The 18,644-nt window shown below is 57.4% G+C and overlaps 9 protein-coding genes across 9 annotated transcripts; 3 read left to right on the forward strand and 6 right to left on the reverse strand.

Moving 5' to 3' along the window:
* On the reverse strand, nt 1-1,994 carry SDRG_15164 (hypothetical protein). The gene is made up of 4 exons (XM_008621328.1): nt 1,735-1,994; nt 1,342-1,685; nt 1,217-1,271; nt 1-1,169 (listed from the first exon to the last, which is right to left on the reverse strand). The coding sequence occupies exons 1-4, from the start codon at nt 1,960-1,962 to the stop codon at nt 93-95; spliced, it is 1,704 nt and encodes a 567-aa protein (XP_008619550.1). The 5' UTR covers nt 1,963-1,994; the 3' UTR covers nt 1-92.
* Nucleotides 1,995-2,754: 760 nt separating this feature from the next.
* On the forward strand, nt 2,755-4,410 carry SDRG_15165 (hypothetical protein; the record flags this gene model as incomplete). Its single annotated transcript, XM_008621329.1, has 10 exons — nt 2,755-2,847; nt 2,890-2,918; nt 2,961-3,063; nt 3,113-3,251; nt 3,297-3,661; nt 3,710-3,798; nt 3,851-3,948; nt 3,992-4,095; nt 4,141-4,260; nt 4,351-4,410. 10 exons carry the CDS (start codon nt 2,755-2,757, stop codon nt 4,408-4,410), a joined length of 1,200 nt encoding a protein of 399 aa, XP_008619551.1.
* Nucleotides 4,411-4,412: 2 nt separating this feature from the next.
* Nucleotides 4,413-5,466, reverse strand: SDRG_15166 (hypothetical protein; the record flags this gene model as incomplete). The annotated part of the gene is made up of 6 exons (XM_008621330.1): nt 4,413-4,544; nt 4,598-4,837; nt 4,886-4,967; nt 5,014-5,068; nt 5,112-5,280; nt 5,332-5,466. 6 exons carry the CDS (start codon nt 5,464-5,466, stop codon nt 4,413-4,415), a joined length of 813 nt encoding a protein of 270 aa, XP_008619552.1.
* Nucleotides 5,467-6,805: 1,339 nt separating this feature from the next.
* Nucleotides 6,806-7,794, forward strand: SDRG_15167 (hypothetical protein). Its single transcript, XM_008621331.1, has one exon. The coding sequence runs from the start codon at nt 6,925-6,927 to the stop codon at nt 7,717-7,719; it is 795 nt and encodes a 264-aa protein (XP_008619553.1). The 5' UTR covers nt 6,806-6,924; the 3' UTR covers nt 7,720-7,794.
* A 1,055-nt stretch (nt 7,795-8,849) lies between these two features.
* On the reverse strand, nt 8,850-10,261 carry SDRG_15168 (hypothetical protein). Its single transcript, XM_008621332.1, has 8 exons — nt 10,169-10,261; nt 9,999-10,120; nt 9,861-9,951; nt 9,573-9,804; nt 9,461-9,525; nt 9,281-9,415; nt 9,156-9,235; nt 8,850-9,107 (listed from the first exon to the last, which is right to left on the reverse strand). Exons 1-8 carry the CDS (start codon nt 10,223-10,225, stop codon nt 8,984-8,986), a joined length of 906 nt encoding a protein of 301 aa, XP_008619554.1. The 5' UTR covers nt 10,226-10,261; the 3' UTR covers nt 8,850-8,983.
* Nucleotides 10,262-10,746: 485 nt separating this feature from the next.
* On the forward strand, nt 10,747-12,113 carry SDRG_15169 (hypothetical protein). The gene is made up of 3 exons (XM_008621333.1): nt 10,747-10,811; nt 10,860-11,727; nt 11,783-12,113. The coding sequence occupies exons 1-3, from the start codon at nt 10,770-10,772 to the stop codon at nt 12,073-12,075; spliced, it is 1,203 nt and encodes a 400-aa protein (XP_008619555.1). The 5' UTR covers nt 10,747-10,769; the 3' UTR covers nt 12,076-12,113.
* A 414-nt stretch (nt 12,114-12,527) lies between these two features.
* SDRG_15170 (stearoyl-CoA desaturase (delta-9 desaturase)) lies at nt 12,528-13,675 on the reverse strand. The gene has a single exon (XM_008621334.1). It carries the CDS (start codon nt 13,603-13,605, stop codon nt 12,601-12,603), a length of 1,005 nt encoding a protein of 334 aa, XP_008619556.1. The 5' UTR covers nt 13,606-13,675; the 3' UTR covers nt 12,528-12,600.
* A 1,677-nt stretch (nt 13,676-15,352) lies between these two features.
* SDRG_15171 (hypothetical protein) lies at nt 15,353-16,210 on the reverse strand (the record flags this gene model as incomplete). The annotated part of the gene is made up of 1 exon (XM_008621335.1): nt 15,353-16,210. One exon carries the CDS (start codon nt 16,208-16,210, stop codon nt 15,353-15,355), a length of 858 nt encoding a protein of 285 aa, XP_008619557.1.
* A 513-nt stretch (nt 16,211-16,723) lies between these two features.
* On the reverse strand, nt 16,724-17,957 carry SDRG_15172 (hypothetical protein). The gene is made up of 7 exons (XM_008621336.1): nt 17,738-17,957; nt 17,567-17,687; nt 17,425-17,514; nt 17,271-17,374; nt 17,120-17,225; nt 16,988-17,069; nt 16,724-16,930 (listed from the first exon to the last, which is right to left on the reverse strand). The coding sequence occupies exons 1-7, from the start codon at nt 17,944-17,946 to the stop codon at nt 16,770-16,772; spliced, it is 873 nt and encodes a 290-aa protein (XP_008619558.1). The 5' UTR covers nt 17,947-17,957; the 3' UTR covers nt 16,724-16,769.
* Between the last annotated feature and the right edge of the window lie 687 nt (nt 17,958-18,644).

An 18,644-nucleotide genomic window follows, 5' to 3' on the forward strand; every position in this document is an offset into this window, starting at 1 on the left:
TCCATTTGGATAGCACTTTCAAAAATATAAAACAAAAGACTACTAACTCGAATATTGTCGGTTGTACTCGCAATTACTCTTCGTGCGAGTGGTCATGTGCTAAAGCACGGCATCATCTTGAGGTGCGGCATCGCGTCCAGAGGCTTCATGGCTTTCAAAAACGGTGCGTTCACCGACCGCCAGTCGAGATTCAACAGCCCTTCGACATAGTTGCCGGGCGTATCGGCCGGGTTGTACTGGTACGCCGACTCGGGGTTGAGCGACCACATGTACCCGCCCGCATAGCTCTCGCTCAAAATCGCCTTGATCGTAAAGTCGGTGCAGCGCTGGGTCGTCTTCATCGGGTGCTCGTCTTTCGTGTAGAGACCGGCGAATTCCCCGAGGACGACCGCTGCGTCTTGCTTGGCGTTCAGATAGCCAAACATGTCGTACATGGTGTTGGTCACACGCCCCAAAAGCTTCTCGTCGCTGAGCTCAACGTAGCCGTTGATCGCGTTGCCGGCGCCGACCTTGCCGCCGCCAAAGAGGTAGTACTGCGGAAACACCGCCGGCGTGTAGTAGTGCGGTGCATACACGAGCTTCTCGGCGGTCGGCAGGACGACCGGAAACTCGCCGGCCTTGTGCAAGCCGCCGCCAAACCAGTCGTAGTAGCCGTACTCTTGGCCGTCGAGGACGATCGTGTGCTGGGCGTTGACGCCTTCGACAAACACGAGCCACTTGGGGCAGCCCTTGAGAATACGCGCGCCAATGAGCTGCGCAGCTGCGCGAAAGTCATTCTTGGTACCGGTGCCCCACGTGCCTTCCCACGGCTCGTTCTTGACGTCGATGCCGAGGATGTTCCAGTACTTGTCCGAGCAAAGCGCGGCCGTGAGCATGTCGATGGCCTTGAGAAAGTCGTCGGTGGTGAGCGACTTGCCGTACCAAAGCGAGCCTTCGCGGTTGTAGATGTCGAGCGTGTGCATGGAAATCATGACGGAAACTTGGCGGAACCCGAGCGACTGCGTCATGGTCTGGAGTAGTCCGAGGTACGACGTCAGATCCAGAGCGCGGTTGGTGACGCGGTTGATGATCGACACTTCGGGCGCCTTGTTTTCGAGGATGCTCGAGACGCAGAGTGGCATGCGCACCGAGTTGAACTTGTTGTTGGCAAGGAACTGAGCGACCGCGTACTAGAATTCGAGCTGTGAGCTGGTCGGGGCGGTGTTGTGGTGCGTACCACAGTCGTGCCGTTCTGGTCGTTGTCCCAGAGCCCAAACGGCGCTCGCATGCCCCTAGAATAAGGCCTCAGCTTTTCGAGTCCCCGATGACGAGATTTCCGGATTGTGAGCGTCTGGTACGTACGTCTCCATGCCAAACCAGTTAACGCCCTTGATCTGGATTGGGACCTCCGTGCCGTTCTTGGCGACCGCGTAGATCTTGCCGTTCTTGCTCACGTAGTTGGGCAGCTGGCACCCGCTCGGCGGGTACACTTGGGGGTTGTTGACTTGGCCATCGTCGGCGACGTCGACGTCGTCCAATGTCGAGCCGCTCGTTGTGCCGTCGGCAATCGCGCGCTCAAGCGCGAGTCGCTTCTGCACGTCGAACGCGCGGGTGCGCGCGGCGTCGCGGGTCGACGTCGCGCCGTACGTGATGGCCGCCACACTCGCAGCCACAATGACAAAAAGCAGGAGGACGCCCGGCCAGCGCTAGCATCGCTTGTGACAACCATGATCCGTAGCATGGCAGGAAGCGTACCCGCAGGCGGCCGCCATACCGTGTGCCCCACGACCGCCCGTGGGCCGTCGCTTCGACCGGCATGGCTTTGATGTCACGCTGCAAAATCGAGCCGCGCGAGAACACGGCCGACGGGGTCGTGAACGACGACGCGCGCTCGCTGTAGGCAAAGCTGCCGGACCGAAGCGCTTGGTCGTCGTCGTCGTTGTCGTTGTACCAGCCGTCGCTCGGACCTGCGTCGGGCTCCATCGTCGCAATATCGCTCAAATAATAGAATGAGGAACGACGGAATGATGCACATGAATCTTATTTTTTCGTTTTCGCTCCTGGCTACTCGGCCGAGATACGCGTCCCACCCTTCGCAACCCTGTTGGCATTGCACCCTTCTGTCACTCGGCCTCGGTTGCATACATGGTGGACTGCGTAGCGTGCCCACAAGCCACAAAATTGGAGAAGGGACTCTCCACTAAGAAACCGCGGCCATGACGTGGCAGCGTGTACGACCAGAAAACGAACGTGCGTCATAGAAAGGACATCATTGGCGATGGGCAAAGGCTACTCGCAGTGCAATTCACCACCAAATGGTGTTGTAGGATCCACATAAGATCGGTAAGTGCACTTGTTGAAGTGGTGCAGAGGACGGAGGATTGTTGCGGGGGTTGTACGGTGGGTTGTTGCCAGCGACCTCGATTTGGCATCTGGCGTGTCCCACGGAGTGGATCAGAGGCTGGTCCGAGAAGGTCGCCTCTTCGCAAGATCGCATCTGCTACCAGCCAACGTCCCGACCTGATCTCGATCGGTGCGATCCACCCAAAAGAAAACACTGTTTTTCTGTCACTGCTGTTTCGCGACACAGAGTTTGGCACGACCGAGAACTTCGTTTTGCTGCCGAAGCACAGGCACGGAGAGTAGAAGAGGAATCGCATTGTAGCATATGTCCCGTTCTAGTTTTAGTCCTATGCGTAAATGCAGTGTTATAGAATGAAAAAGGCAGCGAAACCGGTGGTTTGAAACCGTGCTACGCGCCCGAATCAGCGCGCGATGCCAGTCCCTGCCGGCCTCGAAGGCCAGCGATCCTTGAACAGCGCGATTTTGCTGCGTATCATCGAGTCGCATGTGCCTACTGCAGCACACGTACGCAGCCGCTAGCTGGTTAAACTGAGATATGGTCCGTAGACAGCGGAGCAAGAGGCGGCTTTGGCAAGGTACAGCGATAGCGTGCCAGTTGACCTTATGAGAATCTATAGTTGTCATGATATACCCGTCAACGAGACGACCGAGGCAGCAGCGCGGCGTCTCCAGGGCTGGTATCGTCGCGTCCGAACATCGACGCACATCAAGACGACTGCGGTTGAACGTTGCGTCTAACCAGACACTAGCGGGACCATGATGTGGCTAGGTACACTTGATGACGCTCATGCACCATCTCGACCGGGATCTGCTCCTTTTTTGGAAGCTGCTCCACGAAGGTGTTCGCGTTTGCAAGTACAATGCCAAGCGGCAGGCGAAAAAATGGAAGGTCATCTCGCTCGACAAAGGTCAACGCATGGGACGCTGCCACGTGCAAAATGGTGTGTTTTTAGACGGCGAGCGGCTCATCATGCGCCCATTGCACCGCACGAGCATGCGCTTTCTCACCAAGTCCATATCGTTTGGTCGCCGGCGCGGCATCACGGCCAAGTCAGAGAAGGGACTGTACCTTCGCGACATTGCTGAAGCTCGCATCGGCGCGCAGTCGGCGGGCTTTGCGCGCTCGACGCTCGAACCGAATCCAGACCAGGTACCTGCCTTGACAAACCTCGAGCTTAAAACACGCAACTTGAAGTGCTTCTCGATCGTCGGCTCGGAAGGAACATGGGATCTCGAGCTCACAACGACCGCCGCGCGGGACCAAGTTGTTGTGCGATTGAGGGTTGTCTTGGACGTGCTTCAAGACAGCACGTCCCTTGTACGCTCCCTACCGATAGAGACCATCCGTTGATTTCTTCTCGGCTAGCTGGCAAGTCGCGAATGGACGACACCCCACCACAAGGACGTGGTGTCTCTGGCGACCGCTGCGCACTTGTACAGTGTCTTGGCCACTGGGTATTTTCTTCTGTCGTTTTTTGTATGGTGAATATTCTCACAAATGCACTAGCGTCGAAGTAACTCGGTTCGCAGCGTACTTGACGCCCGCGCGCAGCTACCTCTGGATCAACCCAACGACCAATCGTCTTTGCATTGGCGACAGCAAGCGTACGTCCCACTCTAGCGTTGCGTCACGACGGCGCGTCACTAGTCCGTGTCTTCAAGAGCGTGCTTCTCAGCGACGTGGCCGAGGTCCGAAAAGGCGTCAACAGCATTGCTTTTTTCAATTTGTCGACACCGCCGCCCGCGTCCGAGGTAGATCACATGATGACGCACGTCGCGACATTCGCCTCGCACTAGTGCTGTTGTTTCATTGGCTCGGAAAACGTGCTCGAGTGCCGCGTCACCGACGAGGCGGCGCGCAATGCGCTCATTTATGCCCTCCGCGATCTCTTGCATTTCATGCGAAGCCATCCAAACGTAAATCTGGCGCCGACTACGGTAAATGCGTTAAATCCATGCATCACAAGATCACTCGACGCGTTATACGTCTTTACTACTGCGTACTAGATGAATGCGACGCCGTATCGCGCGACAGACATTGCCGCGGCGCTGGCGAACAGACCTTAGACTCAATGCCCCTTTTGCTCCAGACCAAAGAATAAGTCTTGGCGCTTGGACCACGCATTTGGCTTTGGTTTTTTCGCGTCCAGGTCGAGCTTCAAGTGGAGTTTGCGCAGAATTTGGCCATTTCCACAGAGGTCCTATAGACCACCATCCATAAGACAATTCTGTACAACCTCCTAGCATGTCGTACAACGAGGTCGGTGAGGTGCTCGGGCGCGCGGCGAAGCGTCGCGAGGAGCTTGGCCTTGCCCTGGTCCGCGAGCTGCGCGACGATCGACGTGTCGCAGGCCAGCGCAGCGACGCCGGTCGTCGAGACCCACTCGCAGTAGAGCTCGTCAAACATGAGGACGCAAAACGCAAAGAGCTGAAAGAAGCTCGCGTCCGCATCCAGGAGCTGCCAATACAGTGTTTCTTGCACTGGAAAATTGCCCTAGGAAACAGCGTAGGATGGCGACGACAGATTCTGTTGTTGGCGTACCTTGGAGCCGTCCATAGCCACGACGTGGAGGATCTCCATGAGCACGCGGACGACGGCGACCGCCGCCTTGGCCAACGGATACCTAGGCGCGAGTCGGGCTCATTGAAATCACCACAGCGAAGACGAACCCGAAATGACGGTTGAGCATCCGCGCTTCGCCGGGGTAGTTTTCGACAAAGAAGACTAGGAGTGCGAATAAGCGCCGAGCAGCGATGGCTAGGAGCACCGAGACACTCGAGGCCAAGTTCGCCGCCAGCGCGAATGTCGTCGCCAGGGTTGCAGCTCGTAAAGCCGATCGTTTGCCACTCGGCGCTGTTGCGCTGGAAAGGTAGCGCATTGTTGCGCAGGTGGTTACCGTGCATGCTGTCCCAGTACCGGCTTAGGAGGCTGAGATGCTACATGCATGGCCATGAGACGCCATTTGCCGCTGGAACCGAGAGGGGTACGTAGGGACACTCGACGAGGCGCGTCATGAAGCGCTTCTGCAGCGAGAAGAGCAGGAGGAGCTCGTGGTCGTCGGGCCGGCGACCGGCTTCGGCGGCGTCGCGCGCGGGGTTGTAGCTGCCTTGCTGGTTGCCCATTTCTTCCAAGATACGGCCTTTCCAAGATCCATCCAATATAGTGTCAGCCCGTCTGACTTTGAATAGTGTTGTGTGGCGAGTTCAAAATGACCACCATCGCCAAACGCCAAGCGCCGCGATGCAGACGAGATGACAACAGGCGATGCGTATGACGATACAGCGTCATCCATACCACCCACGCGACCAGTCGCCTTGCGTACGCCGTGAACCGTCGCCGAGGTCTCTGCCCCCAAAGCCGCCACCGCCACCGCTGATACCGGGTAGGAATGGTGTGGCTTTGGATTGTCTGCGAGTCGAATGGCTTCCGTCCAAGCGGCTCAGTTGGCAGTTGGCCGCACTGCCACAGGCCACGTGGTCGGAGCCTCCGAATCCCCATGACGCGGTAGAGACTCTTCCGGAGACAACCCTATTGCATCTTTTCTGGATGGATGGTCTCTGCATGGTGCATCGTCTCGGACGAGCGAGAACAGACCTCGGCCAGTCCGTGGCACTGCACGCAGTGGCGTTCTGATAGGTCCAGAGGACGACATTCGCGCGACCGTCTTCCATGCCACAGAGGGGTTTTGGCCCTATCAGCAGCGCACGACAACCTGCAACCTGCAACGAACGCAAGCAACCTGCAGTGGGATGTGCTCCCGACCATTATCGCCCAGCGCTTCGAGAAGCTGCCACGTCTCACCCGCCGTCCGCATGATACCGGTATATACATCGACCAAAGCGTATCTTTATCCGGACGATCCCGTGTATCCGGATGTGCACGGCTCGCCAGGAATTCGAAAACGACCTCTGCAAGGAACGTCGTACCACATGCGTACAAGGACGATAATATTACAATAGAAGCCATCGATAGCTACTTTTGCCACTTTGTGATTTTGTCCAATGCTGAATCTATCGTGCAGCGCTTGAGCTCGTAAAATTTCATCAGGCCTGCTCGGCTGCAGCGCGTGCGCAAGGCGGCTACTCGACCTCCGAATGTAGGTCCGCGACCGAGATGATGCAGCCTGATGATCCAATGCGGCCGAGATGATTATCAGGAGGATCGACCGTTGGGTCGATTTTTTTCTGGCGCCAACATGTCTAGTAGGGCGTTGGACACGGGGAGAAGCACGAGATGGTGACTCGCTCTTGAGAGTCTCGTCGGCTGCAGCCCACGACCACCCACAAGGCCGACGCATGGAACGCAGAGAGCACCGATGTGCTATGGAATTTGTAGACAGCGACAAAACCCGCACATGGTGTTTGTGCGTGGTTGTTGCGATTTTTCAGTACCGGGTCCATGGCCAGGACCCGCCCCCGAAGATACTTTTGCATAGAAAAAGCAAGTGTAAAGGATCGAAAGGAATCTCGATCCAACTGGGGAGGACCCGGGTGGGGTCAGATCGTTTCGACCCCGGACAGGGCCGTTTCAGGGATCGCGCCACGTCCATTTTCGCATTTCGCAATCTTCAGCCACGTACGATGAAAGACCCTGCGACGCTGAGCTTCTGGCGGCGCCTCGGCCGCTCCTTCCGCCACGAGGTCGACGAGGACGATGGTCATGGCCGTGGCTCGAGCCTCTTCCGCAGCTTCCGCCGGCATCCCGAATCGCGTCGCAGCTTCCTCGGGCTCTTCAAGCGCAAGGATACCGAGTACGATGCGACCATCGATGGTGCCACCCACTCGACGCGCAAGTCGCTTCTCGAGCGCTGGCTGCGTGACGACGACCCGTGGCGGCGCCGGTCGTCGCTAGTCGAGTCGGAAAAACCGTCGCGGGCGTCGCGCTATAGCGCCGTCAAAGTTGTTTCCTGCAACGAGCAACCGGTCATGGACGACGACGACGACGATGACGATGCGACGACGCAGGCCTCGGACGAGTCGCCGGTCACGTCGCCCAAGCACGGCGCGCCAAGCAATACCGCGATGCCCTTCAAGCCCACATCATACTCGTACTCGTACGCGTTCGCGAATGCTGCGACCTCTGCCTTCAACAGCGAGTACGCAGCGCCATTGCGGCTCACAGCAGTCCCCGTGTCGATCCCGCCCATCTTTCGAAAGCGGGACCGCTTCTACGTCGGCGGCAAGAACATCCCGTTCACGCGCCAAAACCATCTGGACCGTCTCCTAAAGCACAAGCGCAAGTCCATGGACGTCGTGTACGAAGACTGCTTGTACCTCGACTTTGCGCTCGACCATACCATGAAGAACCTCGTCGACTACTCTCGACTCCTCCAGCCGCAGCGGGCGCTGGCCCAGGCGTTCCTTCACGCGTCCTAAGTTATTCCGTCGTTCGATCGCAGGACGTCCTCGTATGCGTTCGCACGAGCCAATCGCATGTCGTCTTTTGGTTCTATTTTCGCGCTTTGGCGTTTGATTGGTGGACATGGTCCATGGACGCACGCCGATGGTGTGTGATTGGTGGATAGTCGCGCGTACGTGGCACGACGAGCGGCGGGCATGGGTGGTGCGATCTGCAAGCTCAAAATTTGAGACGCACCGAACAATGGAAGGCGCATCTCGCCAGGAAAAAGCATCTAGAAAGGTACCTGCGACCACAAACATGCACGGCAAGGCGACAGCATCGGGCTCGTACGCCAGCCTTGCTACTTGCTCGACGCGCGATAGCGGCAAGCTTGGAAGCCAGCGCACGCACGAGAAGATGATTGCTATCCACATATTATATATACCATTCACATAGTAGGGACTCGATTCGAAAGTTACTGTACCTGGTCGTGCTGACCGTATGCCCACACCCACGACTCGTCGTCGTCTCGGCCGCTCTGGCTGCCGTGCACCATAGCCATGCGTGCGATGTATAGGTGTCGTTGGCGACCCAAGCAGCTACATCTTTGGCGCGACCTGGCCGCGCGTCGTAGAGAGTTCAGCAGTCTATCGAAGCTGTCATTACGCGCAGCAGCTCCAGCAACCTCGCTCGGCACAAGGACGAGCAACTGCGCACAAAGTATCATTTCGCAATAGACGGAGCTACCAGTGGTGATGGGCACTGTCCATATCGTTTCGACGTGGAGGGAGATGGAACGTCTGTCGATCGACGGACGGACCATACGTCACGATCCAAACGGAGCGATATTCTCTGAGAAATGTCCTAAGTTCACCTGGTACTGTTGAACGACATGCTGCAGTTGAGTCGGAAGCTCCTCGGAGAAGGATGGTTCATGCTTCCACGATTTCCCAAGGTTGACTTTACGCGGTGTTGAATTTTGCTGTCAGTATTGTTGGCATTTTCATTTCTTCAAATGTTACCCAAACCAACAACCGAGCTCGTGTAGGTCGACGTCGATGGGATACAGAGAGCGACGAGGACGCCAAGTCGAGTCTTTCTCGCTTCTGATCGGCAATCCCATGCAGAAGACTGGCACACAATCCATTTCTACCCAAACAGAAATGCCACAACCAAATGTATCAAGTCGACGGTATCTGGTCCTAGTATCTGGTATCTCGAATCGACCGATCTGGTTTGAATACCGAGCTACTTGAATCATCTTTCAACTACACTTGTAGCTACTCGTTTATCGAGTTACTAGACAAACGTTGCGCACATGTCTTTGCACTTTTCGTAAATCGCAATCGTGATGCCTGTGAGGGGGGCCTGAAACGCGACACGGGCCCCCGCCCCCTTCCACAGCGCCTTGGGTCCCTCTTGCCTAGTCCAGTGCCACAGGTTATTGACATGCTCTCCATCGTCTGCGTACGTCAAAATGCGTCCGAGTCCATCGAACGTGTTCTTGTACTGGCTCGGTGCGCCCGATGACGTTGCCCGGAAGCGCTCCACCTGCATATTTGCGTCTCGTACCAGAATCACATCCAAACACTGTACCTGGAGCCGCAACTTGACCAGATCCAGTGGGTTGGTCAAAAACGCAGCAGCTGCACTCGCCGAGACGGAGCAGAGAAGCAGCGACGAGAACGGCACGTCGGGTGAGCCATGCCAGCGCGTTGCCCACGCCTTGTTCTAGAAACCACAGTCGTTCAACCACTGTAGCGTCCGACCACGTACTTGCTCGTAGGCCACAAAGAAGAGCGCCGAGTACGGGCCAAAGGACCACATGGTCGCGCCATAGCCTACCTTGCTGCATGAGGAAACGTCATGGCATCGACATGCAGATGACCTTTGTACATGCCACGGAGGCCTTCGGTACGCGCAATCGTCTGCAGCGCATGCAGCGTGTTCCTGTACCCGTTGGCTTGATGCAGTGTTTGCACTTGCATGCGCTCCTTGACGACGTCGATGGGCACCCAAAAGATGCAGCTAAACGCCTCGGCAAAGATGCCCGCGGAGAAGGTCGTGAGGAACGGTGCGTCTTGGAATTGCGGCGACTGCGTGAGCCACTTCTTGCTTTCCTAGTCCCATGGTATGAGCCATCGTAGAGGTACCAAAGACGGTGCAAGCGAGCTACCTCGTACGACGTCATGTACAGGCACGTGGCTGGCGCCGACCCAAGGACCACGACGCCAAAGCCCTTGTACAGGCCGCGCACGCCTTCGGTTCTAGCATGGCGCGGTGGCCACAGGCAATGGATGTGCCTCGTACGTACTTCATAGTTTTCGTCAGAACATGCCATGCATTGCGGTACGAGCTGTGCGCCTGGAGGTTGGCCTTGGCCATGTCCATGGGGTGGCATACAATGCGCCCGAGGATGCCAGCCATTGCGCTGCCCTAAGGTCATGGCCATGAGCGTGAGCGCGACGAAGGAGGTGCAGGTACAAGCATCGTCGCTGCCATGGACGCGGGCTGCGCCTCGTCGCCGGCCATCACTCCCATTTCGGGCCAGATCCAAACACTGCACGCCGCACGCCAGATCCGCGTTTTATAGTTTAAACATACTTTAACGTTGATGGCCAATCGGTGTCCACCAATCAGAACGCGGCATCGGGGCAATCCCATTCCTCGACGCTTGTGTGAGCAGCTTGAGCTCGAGTGCATTCCCGCTCTGGACTCGCGCAGAGCGATGGGTCGCAGGCGAGTTATACGAGCGTCCTGCCCACAGGGCGAGGTTGTCGACGTTCCGAGCGCCGGTCGCCAGCGGTTGCGACTTCAAGCTTTTGCTTGTAGCATCTGGGTACAGCTAGCCCTGGACGCCTTGACGCTGCACCTGGCTCGCTTTGTGCAATGCTATTGCAACGACACTACGAAGGAGCACCTCGGGTGTTCGCTTGCGAGGTTGCCCAGCCTCTTCGTGACGTCTGCTGGCTTCGCGCACAACCGACCTATAAAACCCACGTTGAACGTTACGTTTAAACCACCCGTGGACCGTATCCGGATACGCTGCCACGCACTTGCGGTTCCGCTTGCAGCAGCACGCAGCATGATCTACCTCGACTACAACGCGACGACGCCCGTCGACAAGGTAGGGATCCTGGCCGCTGCATGGATGGCTCATGCGGCATGGATGTAGCGCGTCATATCCGCGCTGACGCAGTGCTTGGAAGAGACATATGGGAACCCGTCGTCGACACACCAGCTCGGGCAGGCGGCGAAAGCAGCACTGGGTACCGCCCGCGCACAGGTCGCCGCGCTTCTCGGCTGCCCATCGGACGCGATCCTCTTTGTCTCGGGCGGTACCGAGTCGATCAACTACGTACTCAAAGGCATGCTGGCGTCGCATCCGGCGCAGCGCCATATCATCACGTCGGCCGTCGAGCACGTGGCCGTGAGCGCGACCTGTGCGTTCCTCGCGGAGACGCATGGCTTTGAGATCACGACGCTTCCGGTCGACGCGCTCGGTCGCGTGGCCGTCGACGACGTCGTCGCCGCTGTGCGGCCGACAACGTGCTTGGTCTCGATCATGCACGCCAACAACGAGGTCGGGACCATCCAGCCCATTGGCGCGATCGCGGCTGCCGCCCGCGCCCGCCACGCCGAGCTCTTGGTCGACGACACGCGCGGCTTGAGTCCACTGCTACTGCACACGGATGCGAGCCAGTCGATCGGCAAGATCCCGGTCGACGTCGAGACCCTGAACGTCGACTTTCTCACGGTGGCTGGCCACAAGCTGTATGCACCCAAGGGCGTCGGTGCGCTGTACATTCGACCCGGCACACGGCGACTGCAGACGCTCATGCACGGCGCTGGCCACGAGAACGGGCTCCGCGCCGGCACCGAGAACATCCCGTACGCCGTCGCCTTGGGCACAGCGTGCGCTTTGGCGCAGGACTACTTGGCGTTGCACCCGCGTGCGCTCTGGAATCTGCGTTCTGCGCTGTATACGCAGCTCCACGACAAGCTGTCGGATATTGACATGGCCGTCAACGGCCCTACCACCGGTACGACGACATTGCGATGGCATGTGAATACGGCGCCGAATGCGGTTGTGCATAGAGCACGATGTATTACCCAACACGCTCAGCATCGGTTTTGCCAACGTCCAAGCGAGTGCGCTCTTGCGATCGATCGAAGACCGCGTCGCCGCGAGCGCGGGCTCGGCCTGCCACAGCCACACGACGAGCATCTCGGCCGTGCTCCGCGCCATGCACGTGCCATCGACGTACGCGATGGGCACGCTGCGACTCTCGGTCGGCCGCGAGACGACGCTCGACGAGATCGACATGGCGTCGACCGTCATTGCCGACGGCGTGCGCCAGCAGCTGCAAAAGAAGCGCCGCATCGAGTAACAACCTACATGCCAATAGAGAACATGTCAATATCGTCGTCGTCTTGTTTGCGCATGGACTGAGGTCGGCGCACGGTGCCTTCCAAGCGGCGCATGCGATCGACACATGGAGCGTCCGTCGTGCAGCCGGACGACTACCAAGCACCAGCAGCTAGCATAGCGCCTCACGCGAGGGCAGCCTGTGGTATCCCTGGCACGGCCTCTACCTGGTCATCCAGCGTGCCCAAAGCGAGCTACTGCCACGCGAGCTGCCGGAGCTGCCGGAGGACCGAATCTCAACGACGTTCGAAATTTCGTGTTCGAAAGATTTGGCCCACTGTGACATCACCGGTCCAAGACGGTGACGTCATGTTGATGCAGATCTTAGTTGCAGCATGATCTTGTCCGCTGCTGCTGACGCTTCGTACGATGACCTACGCTGCGTCCTCGACCTGGAGGCCTGTGGAAGAGGCGCTCGGAGAAGGTAGTAGTATTGTTATTATTCACACGCACGAGTTGATTACGAAGAAGAAGAAGGTCGAGTGGCTTAGAAGAGCGCTTGGTCTTCGGTGCGGCCAAAGAAGAGCCAGCTCGTGAACTGGTCCCACGTGCTCGGCGGCGGCGCAATGCCTTTCGCGGCTTCGGCTTCGACAGCAGCCGCGACGCGCTCCCGCGTCGACGTCGACGTGCGCGACCGCTTGAGGTCGTACGCCTGTCCGACAAGCGCCATGAGGTCAATGAACGCTTTCGTCGGGTTCCACTGCTGGAGGATGCCCATTTCGCCGGTCGCATAGTCGGACGGGAACTTGTGGTGGAAGTTGTGCCAGCCTTCGCCGATCGCACCAATGCTCACGAGGAGGTTCTCGACCGGGCGGATGTTGCGGTCGTACGGCTTGTAGCCAAAAAAGTGGGCCACCGAGTTGACGCACCACGTCATGTGCAGCACCCATACATGGCGGAAGATACCGCCGATCCAGAACCCGGTCGAGGCCGAGCCGAACGCGAGGTGGCCAAGGACCGAGGGCGAAACGTAGCACATGAGCAGAACCGAGAGAAGGTAGTGCTTCTTCTGCGCCGCGACGACGACGTCGGCATCGAGATCGTCGTACGACATTTTCTTGCCTTCCTTGAAGACGTCCGGGTGCTTGCGCACCATGACCCAGCCCATGTGGGCAAAGAAGAAGCCGCGCTTCGAGTTGTGCGGGTCGGCGGTCGTGTCCGAGCCCTTGTGATGCACGCGGTGGTCGCGCGCCCACTCGAAAATCGAGCCCTGGAACGCCATCGAGTTGGCCAGCATGAGGAAGACGCGCAGCGGGAGGCGCGCTTTGTACGCGCGGTGCGCCCAGAGACGGTGCGCGCCGGCGGTGATGCCAAGGCCCGAGATGAACCAGAGGCCGCCCCAGAGCGTCGCGATCTCGGCAACGGACGCCTGCGGCAGCACAAAGAGGAGCGCGTAGAGTGCCATGGCGTGCCACACGGCGAGCGTGATGACGTTGTACCAGACGACCTCGGCCCACGTAAAGCTTGGCGGCTTGCTGCTGCTTTGGCTCATCGTCGTCTTGTCGGAGGCAACTTGGCAACTGACGACGGGCCTGGCGCATGAGCAAGCTGGATTTCTTTTTGGCCAATGGCCTTGGCGAATGCGTCTGATTGGTCAAAATGGTCGGTTTCAAAAACGCGGCTGCGTCGACCATACAAATACCAAGTGTAAGGACCACGCCGCCATACAAATGGCCCATTACACACGCCGACACAAATTTGGAACTGGTGACCAATGGGTTTTTCACACACGTGGGAAACGTGCGAAATAAGATATGAGATCCAAGCAGCGACACTGCACCTTGAGATGATGCCGACGCCATCCCCGGGCGTCAGCGACGACGCCAAAGGAAAGAGTTAGGTAGTAGCCTACACTCTCATTCATTGGTCCTTTGTTATACGACGAGAGGGAATGGTTAAAACGATATATTTGTTGTCAATGAAGCGATGATGCAAGGGCAAAACCTCTCGTTCTTGCGCAGAGCCAGGTGTCGTTCGGGTGATCTTGCCATTCGGCCGCGCCAAGGCTCAAGCGTAGTGTGCAGATAATCCAGCGGGATGGATGACACCGCTTTTCCGTCCTACCATCGCGTCAGAGTTCGCGCGTCAGTGAAGCTCGCGCTGATCCACTTGGAGCTCTAGGCACTTCTAGTAGAGACTAATCTCTGTCCTTCAAGCGTCTAATACTTCTCCCTTGAATAAAGACTGTAGCAGGTATGGTCTTCTGGTCGGGTTCCAATGACGTTGCCTGCCTCCGTCGGTAGAATCTAGCGTAAGCTTTCGAGAACAGTACCGATAGCACATGGCGTCGTGCTATCGCGCAAGCTCTTCTGCACGAAACGTCGCTGGCGTGAGTCGCAACATCGTCGATTCAACGCGCGTACTCGTGCATGACAGAGCAGTGCGAATGCAGGATAGAAGCTGCCGACTGCAGCTTTGGAACAACATACCGGTACGTGAGGCTGCCACGATCCGCGCCATTTTACACGTGTGAAAAACGGCGAAAAAGACACGACCGACCCACTGCAACCACCTGATATCAACGATTCTACGTTTCCAAAATTAAAAAATACAAAGGATTTTCAAACCTGCGATTTGACCTTCTCCTACAAACACCAAGGTCTTACAATCGCCCACAACAAATTATAACAACCACACGCCAGTTACTTTATTATTTTTGACAAGCCACCGGGTGGCGCCAAACAGCCAAACGGACGGGGCTGGGATTTCACACGGCAGCTGCAACGCGTGTACGCACGTGTGATAACGCTGCCACACGCGAGATAAAGACGAATGGAAATTGTCCTTAGTAGGAATAGTGTCGATCGACTAGAATGTACAAGTGGACAATATTTGCCATCGTGCGACGCGGTCGGGGGACCACGTGGCGCGCGAATGGAGTGGGTTGCAGAATTAGGTCGACACATGACGTGGCCAATCGGCGGTCGCGTTGCGCGTGCGCTGGCGACGTCCCTTGCCGCGCCTGTCTTTGGCGGCGGCTGCTTGTGCATGGATACGTGCTGGCGACACCACACGGTACAGTGCTGCATAGACTCATCGTGCTACCCCGAGTCAAAGGTCAACGCTTAATAGTACCGGTAGAAATGCTGAAGTAGTGACGCTTGACCAAGTTTTGTTTTTGCAAGTACGATCGAACATGTATTTTCTACCTTTCTACTGAAACAACTAGCGCTAGTACCCCTACAACTAAACTAGTACTACCTACTACGTACTACACGTCTTGCGACTCGAGAGCAGCTCTAGAGCGGAGATCCACCAAAACCTAGTGCTCCCAGACCAGCAAGGATATCGGCTAAGCCAGGACGGTGGGCGGCCGGCAAGCGCGGGACGCGGGGCGGTGGCTTGGGCTTCTTCTTGGGTCCAAGTGGCCAGAGCCCGACCTCGCGCAGTCGACTCAGTTTTCGTTCCCGTCGCTGCTGGTAAGTGGTGTTGTCGTCGTCCGTGAGCTCTTCTGGCGTCTCGGTGATGGATGGCAGCTGCGGCGGTGCTGCGAGGATGGCCGACATTGGCATGGCGTCTTCACACGACCACCGCTCGTCGTCGTCGTCGTCATTCGACTCGATCATGATGGGCGTGTCGTCGATGCCACCGCAGCGTGGACATTCGAACAGGCGGCTCGAGACCGCGCGGTGCCACTGGTCTAGAGCCCTTGCCGCGTCCATCGTCACAACCTCGACCGTCACGTTCGCTGCGTTGAGCTCCAGCTGCAAATTTCGGATGACTTCATCCGCTGCAGCCGACTCGTGGAGCGACGCGAGAGCTTGGTGTGCCAAACGGTTGACGGATGCGTCGAGTTGGCGCTGCAGTGTCGCTGCGGTGGCGGTGGATGCGTCCAGAGACGCCTGCATCACGTCCACGTGGCGTTGTTGTGTGTCTTCAAGGAGCTCCATGATGGTAGCGGCGTCGAGCTGTGGCGGCTCGTCGAGATCGGTGTCGAGGTGATCGTGTTGCTGCTCGACCGTGCTCGACGGCGTGGTCGTTGTCGTCGGTGCGTCGTCGGTGGCGTCCGTCGGCGTGGACGTGGCGTTGGAGTAGATCATGTAGGCCAGCCCGGCGGTCAAGGCAGCCATCGTAGCGCGGCCAAAGTAAGCAGTCATGTTCGTTGTCGTCGTCGTCGAGGAAATGGTTTGTGAAGAGCTGGTTCTTGCGCTGTGTATGGTGTAAAGGGTGTTGAACGACCCTTTGCACTCGCGCTTTTGTATATCGTACGTAAAGGGCACCTCCAGCCCTGAACGATCCACTGCATCGCATGTCGCTCCACAACGCAAAGCAAACAGGAAGTGTCGACAGGCAGAGTATACCTCTTGCTCGTGCTTGGCTGGGACGAGTGGGCTACACGGTCCACGGATGCATTTCTTTTCTGTTGTACACAAAATGCAACACGCAGTGGACCGCGCCGATCGCATACAGAGTATTGAAACAGTGTCTGCATCATCGCATCCGTGTTGGGTCGCATCAAGGGACGAACGACGATCGTGCATCGTAGCTCGTCTCCCAGTGGGCGTCCAAATTGTATCAAGGTATCAAGCGAGAAGCCTTTGGTCGAATGCACTTGCCGTGGGCCAACGATACCGCGTCCACACTCCTCCGTGGCAACGCCGACGAACGCATGGAAGACACTGTTCAAACTAGTGTACTAGGAGTCAACAGGGTCGGCTACGGCCCCGCAACCGCATACGCCGACCGGTCGTCCTCGATATACTTTTTCGTATCTTGGTAGTTGAAGATGAACGTGAGCGAGTAGCCGACGAGCGTGAGGATGCAGGCGAGCTGGGCGCCGGCGCGCATTTGATGTACCGACGTGCAGTCGGGCGCGCCTACACGACCACCGTCAGAATCAACGTGCAAGAGTAATTGAGTTGAGCTATACATACTGTAGTCCCATAGCTTTGTCGACGTCGTGTTGAGCATCATTGTCGACGTGCAATAGGTGTCCCCAAGCTTGAGATCCAAGCACTACGTATACGCACCCGTTCCATCTCTTCGACAACAGATGAAGAGGATACCTTGGCAATCGTCAAGTGCTCAAACTCGCACGAGAGCGCAAGACCCACGGGAAGGTACAAGATAAAGGCCGCCAAGAAGAGCATGGCAACCGTGAGCTGGGCGACCCTAGAAGACGAAGCATGAGCATTAGCTGAACGAGATGGCTCGTACCAGGCTTGGCGCCGGACGCGGGCGACAGCGTGGCGGTCAAGGCCGTCCATGGTATAGCGCTCGTCGTCGCCGCGCTGCTTGTAGATGCGGTACGTGAGCACCGTCTACAGCCATCATCATCATCATGCGACGCCTAGCTTGGAGGTTCGTGTACGTTGCAGAGCACGGCGAGGGCCTCGAGGCAGAAGAACGCATACGCCGACGCATTGTGCACGCTGGGAAACCGCGCGGTATCGCAAATGCTCTAGTAGATCTGCACATCAGTACTATACGCAAAATGCAACCACAAAGGGTACCAGAATCGGGAGTGCAAAGGCCGAGACCATGCCACAGACGGCGACAAAGGTGCGGAGGCACTTGTGGCAGCCCGAGGACGACGCCGCCATCACAGACGTCTGGTAGCAGTAGTTGAAGAACCTAGCCAAGCTCAGGCATGAGCGAGGTGACGGCGAACACGGTAGATGTACCACACGAAGAGGAGACTTGCGGCCGTGATGCAGAGACCGACGACAAAGACGTAGTATGCGGGCGGATCGCGGCCCATGTCGGAGAGGAACGGCCACGCGAGGCCGCCGACGTAGATGTCTTGGGACTTGGCAATGGCCACGCACGTGATCAGGGTCACGACGACCGCGGTCGTCGCCACGATCGAGCAGGCGCTGCGGGCGCGGTTCATATTTTCTGTTTCCAGAGTAACAACCGCGAGCAAATCTTTTGAAAAAGAGCCAATCAGCGCATTCGTATGCCCAATTACGAGCCAATCGGATGCGGGTACAGTATGGTATACAAACACCAATATGTTCGACGGCTTCCAAGGCCGACTGCTCACTGCCTTGTACTGGGCTCCTGCGCTGGACTCAGTCGTCGTCGAGATACTACATGGTCGCAAAGTACTCTACTGACGATGTCCCTACACAACAACGACATTTCTACTAGCTGTAGCTAGCTGTAGTTGTTGTTGTAGTTAGTATATATTTTTGTGGTCGGCGTTGATAACGTGATAACGTGGCAATTCGCCTGGCGAACTCGCATTTGAAATGACATGTTGCCGTCGGGCGCCCACCATTCGTCTGGCTGGCAGGGTGGCGTTTGCTTTGAAGTAAACTGTACTATTGACTGTAGTAGCTACCACACAAACTTTCCCCAAATTGTAGCTAAGGTCAAAGTTATCGAGGCAAAATGAATGGACCACATCCACCACTCGCGTAAGGCCACGCTGACGCTGCACCGAGGGCTGTATATATCCCAAATGCAGCTTGGTGCACAACGTCTTTAATATGTCATGCACAACGTCTTTAATATGATCATGCACCGCTGCACCGCGCGACTTGGATCGCCAAACCGAGCTGGAAAAAGTTTTGCTCCAATTTGGCA

The sequence above is a fragment of the Saprolegnia diclina genome (assembly GCF_000281045.1).
Source record: "Saprolegnia diclina VS20 unplaced genomic scaffold supercont1.85, whole genome shotgun sequence".
Taxonomy (NCBI): Eukaryota; Oomycota; class Saprolegniomycetes; order Saprolegniales; family Saprolegniaceae; genus Saprolegnia; species Saprolegnia diclina.